Source organism: Gossypium hirsutum, chromosome A10, assembly GCF_007990345.1.
Source record: "Gossypium hirsutum isolate 1008001.06 chromosome A10, Gossypium_hirsutum_v2.1, whole genome shotgun sequence".
Classification (NCBI taxonomy): domain Eukaryota; kingdom Viridiplantae; phylum Streptophyta; class Magnoliopsida; order Malvales; family Malvaceae; genus Gossypium; species Gossypium hirsutum.
In genome coordinates this window covers 13,686,890-13,693,628 of record NC_053433.1, presented here as the reverse complement: position 1 = coordinate 13,693,628, position 6,739 = coordinate 13,686,890, and the positions used below count along the sequence as shown (strand labels likewise).

The window sequence follows — 6,739 nt, the reverse complement described above, 5'->3', positions numbered from 1 at the left end:
AGTTGAAAACAGCATATTACATTCTTATAAAAGCCACGTTATTATTTTTTTCATTAGTCAAAGCAGAGAATGTGTCCCCATCGTCTTTTTTGCGCACTAAATTCATCCTTTACCTAATTACATTATTGAAAAGCCCCTAGATCTTTAACCTATAATGCAAATATATTAATATTAATTTACCCAGCACTGGCTCACAATTGTTCATAGTCATCAATAGCAACCAAATCAATAAATTACTATATATATGAAACAATGATTTAAAAGTAAGGGAAATTTTGCATCAAAAAGTTGTAATACCACCAAATAAAGTTAAAAACCAAGATGATCAATCATGCCTAATACCACATCACAAATATGTTTCAACTCATCTTCCCTACTTGCAATTGCTTGCGGATAGATCAGCTTCGGATACCTTCTGAACGCATTAAGGCAAGCGTTCGGGTAATCGGCGGCAGCCATAACATGCATATAGGCGTAATCATAGGATTCCGAGGTAAAATCTTGAACCGAAGCTCGAAGAGCATCACCGGAAAAAGCGTACATGTGGGAGCATTCTTTTAGAACTGTCTTTAGGGTAGTGTCATTTGTGGTAGTAAGCAATTGGGATGATAAGAAAGTCGATGTTGCCGTGGCATTAGCCGTTGCAACTCGGATCAAGATCAGGGCCAGGCCCTTTGTGTCTGAATTCAGACTGGTAGGATCGGAGTGGAGGATGGAGACACAAAGGTCAGCATACTTGGTGGTTTTGCAAGTGGTTTGGATTAAACCAGCACTCCGTTGGTGAGTGATGTTAAGATTAGGGAGATGAGAAGGAAAATGTAAACAGAAGAGGTCATCTAAGAGAGGTGATGATCAATTTTGTTTTGGAGACTAATGGAAAAGAAAAGGTAAAGAAATTTAGCGCGGATAAGGATGGCTGATTTAGGACTTTCTTTCAATGGATTCACGGGGAAACTGCTTTACTGATTTGTCCGCTAAATAAATGACAGGCATTATTGATTTCTATCAACTTCAAAAAGAATTTCTACCAAAACCATACAGTGTTAAAGTATTTTTAATTTTGAAAAAAAAACAGGGATCTCCATTACCAATGTAATGGTATTGACTGTTTCTTCTTTTTACTTACAATATCATGGGAGATTGAAATCCATATCTGTAACTTACCATTAAACCTATCTCCATTCAATTAGAAGGCATAATCTAATACATTTTTAGGTAAAAACACATTTCAAAATTCATCAAACTGCTATACCAATTTAATTTCTATCAATTTCGATTAATAATGACGTTAATGTATTCTTTTTAATTGATATAATAATAAATTTAGCATTCGATGTTTAAATATCTTGTGTAAATTTTGACATAATGTACTAATTTTGTAGGTTAAATTTGTTAAACCGAGACCAATTTGACGAAATTTGTAAATGCTACTGTCTAAATTTGTTAAAATTAAGACCAAATTGATAAAATGTGTAAACTTTGAGATCTAAATTTGTTATTATTTCAATAAAAATATGTATAATTGACGAAAAAAATATCTAAATTGCTCTAGTTTTTTTTAAAGGGACCAATTTACTTAATATCAAAATTGAGAGGGGCATAAGAGGTCTTTTTACCTTTTTCTAGGGCAAACTACACTCATGTTCACTCTAAAATAAGGTTTGTCTTATTTTGGTCATTTAAAAAAAAATCATCGATTTAGCACTTCAGTTAAGATAATTGTTTTAATTAATTATTCCAATCTTTAATCATTAATGGATGATATAATCTAAATGTAAAAATATATTTACAATTTTTACCAATAAATATATATTTACAATATTATGAACCTACAAAAATTATTAAAATATAAACATGATATGAAAAATAAAATGAATGTAACATGAATATATTAAATAACAAACACTATTACAATAACTCTCATTTTTTTAAAGTCCTAGCCACATTAAGTACATATTATATTTTTTGAAAAAGTTATATTATATTTTATAAAAATTTTGGCTATTTATTTTTCTTTTCTTATTTTCATTATTTCTCATATCTCGTTGGTGTTACATAATTACGATGAGTTTGAAATTATCAAATTTAACCAATCATACTTAAAATGGTAATCGGATTGCAAATTCGGGATCATATTCAAATAATAAAATTGCTATCCAATGTGGATTTGGAGCGGATGCAGATAAACCCCCTTAGATATTCAACTATGCATAACTGGTTTCAAAATATCTAAAATTTTTCTTCCGACACATGATCTTTGACAACTAAAACTATACTTTGACCATCAGTGCTAGTCTTCAAGTTGCACAAATTGATAAAGGGATAAATATTAAAATTGTACATGAACTATGGTTTAATGTGCAATTATATGCATGAACTTTGATTTTGTGCAATTTTATACATAAAATTTTGATTTGATCCAATTCTTGTAAATTATTAATATAACATCATTTTATAATTATATATTGCATACATAAATAATTATATTTATCTAATATAAAAATAAATTGATGTATTTATTTCTTTAAACGTGTATGATTAAATCAAAATTAAAGTTTCAAGTATACATTTGAACCACAATTAGAGTTTCAGATGTATAATTGCACCAAATTAAAGTTCATGTATACAATTGCACACTAAATCAAAGTTCATATATAATTTTGAGATTTATCCCATTAGTAAATAACATATAAATATCAACACAAATATTTTTTTCTAAAATTAAATATTTTAATTAATAATAAAAATAAATTCAATAATTAATAATTAATATAATAAATTTAAATATGTTTAAAAATTGTTAGAATAATATATTTTATTTAATATCTTATTCTCTTAAATCTCATGGAGCTTCTCTTGAATCTTATTCTTTTGTATCCATAAACCTAACTAAACAATGAAATAAAATCATCAAAATTTTTAGATCTGTGATTATCCCTTTTATTATTTGATTAATTCAATTAGTTAAAATGTTTTAAACAAAAAATTAACTAATACTTATATAATTAAAATAAATATTATAATATGAATTTATTTTGTAATGTGACATAATTATCTTTAGTACATATTATATTATAAAAATAACATACATTAAATTGTAACTAATTTTATGGTATACTATGATATATACAATTATTATATCATTAAAGTATACTAGTTATGTACATTATATAATTGTATATAGGTTACATATCAAATTTCATTTGGCATGTTGGCCGGAAATAACATCGTCAAATGTGATCTGTCACGAATTACACTATTATTTACATCCCTTTTCACATAATTTTAGCATGTTTAATAGATAAATCAAGTCATTTTATTATTCATTTATGTTTTTACAATTGAAGTAGTAATTTATGCTTTCTAATAGTTTTTTATGATATTTTGATGCTTAAATAAAGTTATGTGCTTATGTAGGATGAATCAGGAGTTAAAGATACAAAGTCGGGCTGAAACTACTACCAAAGTCGTGACAACGAAGCATGGATGTCGTGACATCAAAGATCAACTTGAAAATAGCCTTCAGAACGATATGAGAGTAAATGTCGTGACATCAGGCTATGAAAGTCGTAACATCAAAGATCGTAGCAAAGAAAAGCCACAAACTGTATGTGACATCGCAATGAGCAAGTGCTCCACATCGTGATGGTTCCACAATTACGACACCTACGTTTTAAAAGGGCAATTCAGAGTCTTTTTTGGGTTAAAAGCCCTAATTGTTGTACTAATTAGAGGGGCATCTTAGTACTTCGATTTTAGCCTATATAACTCACCTTGTAACCACAATTGAGGGGATTAGATTTTCATTCTTAAAATTTTTGTTTTCCATTCTTTAGCTTAGTTTTTCTTTTCTTGTTTTCTTAAGCGGAACTCTTCTATTCCGAAGTGAGACGATTGCCAATGGAGATTATTCCAGAAACGCTCTTTTATATTGATCAATTCATGATTCTCGTTCCCTATTCTTTTATTAATTGAATGTTTGTATAAATATTGGAATACAACCTTTGCTTTTATACATATCTTGCATGATTTGGTTGCTTAACTAATTACTCGATTAAGTAATTAATTATCTAAAATTGGGTATTTATCAAGTCTGCCAAAGAACCTAGTATACTAGGATTGAAAACCCTAGTAGAAAATATAGATAGGTGAGACTGAAAATGTATCTTGTTGGATAAGCCTTTAGGAGACTTGTGCTAAAGGATGAGACCGAAAGAGTAGCAATGTGCCTAGGTGGGACTGAAAGGTATCGTGGATAGTAACTCTTAGCGAGGATGAGACCAAAAGATATTATTAGTTAAGGGTAATTAGTGGCTTAATTGACAATTAGGGATTCAATCAATTCTAGGCTAGGAGCTCGCATCGTTGAAACTAGAGGTGTGCATGGGCCGGACCCATAAAAAAATTTCAGCCAGTTTTCAAGGCCCGGGCCCGACCATATTAAAAAATTTGTTTTTTTTATTAAATAAAAAACTTTAAAATATAATAAATCAAATACATTTAAAACATAAAAACAAATATTAAAACAAAAAACAAATAAAAAATAAGACTAAAATAATTCTTAAAATAATACATAAATTAAAAATAAAATAAAAAGTAATTATATTAAAATTGAAAAATTGAAACATATTAAAATTAAATTAAGAACTAAATTATATTAATAACAAAAGTTTTAAAATATTAAAATAACATTAAAAACAACAAAAAGAGTAAAGTAAAATACTAAAGTTACTTAAAATTAAAAAAAAATTAAAAATAATTTAATATTAAAATCGGGCCGGGCCGGGCCGAGCCCGGGCCAAAAAATCTTACCCGAAGCTCGGCCCATTTTCTAAACGGGCCTCATTTTTTATCCAAGCCCATTTTTCGGGCCTATATTTTTACCCAAACCCTCCCATTTTTCGGGCGGGCCTTCGGGCCGGGCCGAGCCGCCCGGCCCATGCACACCTCTAGTTGAAACTAGGAATAGGAAATTCCAATAGGTTAGTTTAGATTAGTTAATTTAATTAGTTTTATTGTTATCTCAATCTTGAACCAGCACTACTAATTTGTAACTCGATTATATTAGTAGTTATTTTCAGGTGATTAATTTAGTAATAATTTTCTCCAATAAAGCAATCCTTTAGGTACGATCTTCGAAATACTTTTCATGTATTTCATTGTAAACTAAATATATTACAATTTGATCTGTATACTTGTAGATATCGCACTTCATATTCATATATTTAATTGCAAATTTATGCTTCCCATCGCATACACGTTAGGGTGCAATCAATATGTCAAATTCTACTAAATTGGCCAAAGAGCTTTCTCAAAGATCCTCTTCACTAATAAAGAAAGCAAGAAAAAAGAAACAAATGAGGAAGAGTGATTTATTTGAAATTAGGATTTGCTGGCCAAAAAAAATTCTTTTAAGTGAGAGTGAGTCTAGTTGATATCACGGAGGAGCCTAACCTATATACAATTAGTTACATGTTTAAGGTTTAGGTTGCATACAGTTAATAGAAAAATGTAAAATGTAATATCATAATGTTATAATAATTATTTTACATTCAGAATTTGATAATATAACAATTAATATATTATATGTCCTTAAATATGTATATATTATTTTATATTATATAATATGTACTAAATATAATTATGTCATATTACAAAATAAATTCATATCATAATATTTATTTTAATTATATAAATATTAATTAATTTTTTGTTAAAAAAATGTAACTAATTAAATTGATCAAATAATAAAAAGATAATTACAAATTTAAAAATTCTGATGATTACATGAGATTTAAGAGAATAAGATATTAAATGAGATATATATTTTTAAGATAAAATTTTTTTAAACATATTTAAAATTATTATTAAACATTCTATTTAATTTTAGGAATTATTTATTGATATTTGTTAGTTATTTATTAGTTTGTATAAATGTTAACCAAAATTGAGAAGTAGGTTTGATAGTTAAAGCATAGCTTTAATTGTTAAAGATTGTATTGAAATCTTGTAGGAAACTAAATTAGTCGAATTCGGATATCCGGCGATATCGTCTAATATTTATTTGATAATTGAGAGTTGAAATTGGTTCCATAATTTTACCATTAGAACACAATAAATAAAATTATTAAATATGTTAATTATTTCATATAAAAGCAACGACTTTCAACCAAATTATTTTGGTTTGATTTATCTTATTTTAAAAATATTTATATACATTTAAGCTTTTTCCAAGTTGAATAATTTGTTATCATTGGTAGGTTGGGTTTAAGTTGGGTATTGATATTTTCATTTTACAAAAAGCCTCCCTTTAATTCACAATGACTTACCACTTTACACATTATTGATGAATTAAATTATTAGGTGAAGTAATGAAGTAAATACAGCCACTCAAAAGTTGGGCAGATTCCAAACTGTGCAAATTATACATACACCATCATCCATTTCAATATAACAAACCCTTTTTATCTCTCTAAGTGATTAACGAGAGTCAAAAAGGGTTTGTTTGGTTTTGGTTTTGGTTTTGGAAGAAGAAATCTCGATTCTTTAGCTAGATCCATCACTACTAAAGAAGAATAAAGCAGCAGCTAAGTCCACAATCCACCACTACTAGATTCCATCCACATAGTGCATGAAAGCTTACTGAAATTTGCAGGCAGAAGCCAGTTAATGCCTCGATCGTTCCACTGCTGTTAACCTTTGAAGAAAACTACTACCAATTTCAGCACTGCATGGGATC

The 6,739-nt window shown here is 28.1% G+C and overlaps 1 protein-coding gene across 1 annotated transcript; it reads right to left on the bottom strand.

Moving 5' to 3' along the window:
- Positions 1-216: 216 nt before the first annotated feature.
- LOC107895674 (cell wall / vacuolar inhibitor of fructosidase 2) lies at positions 217-852 on the bottom strand (the record flags this gene model as incomplete). The annotated part of the gene is made up of 1 exon (XM_016820915.1): positions 217-852. A coding segment is annotated over one exon (543 nt), but the record flags the coding sequence as incomplete, so codon positions are not given.
- Positions 853-6,739: the final 5,887 nt, after the last annotated feature.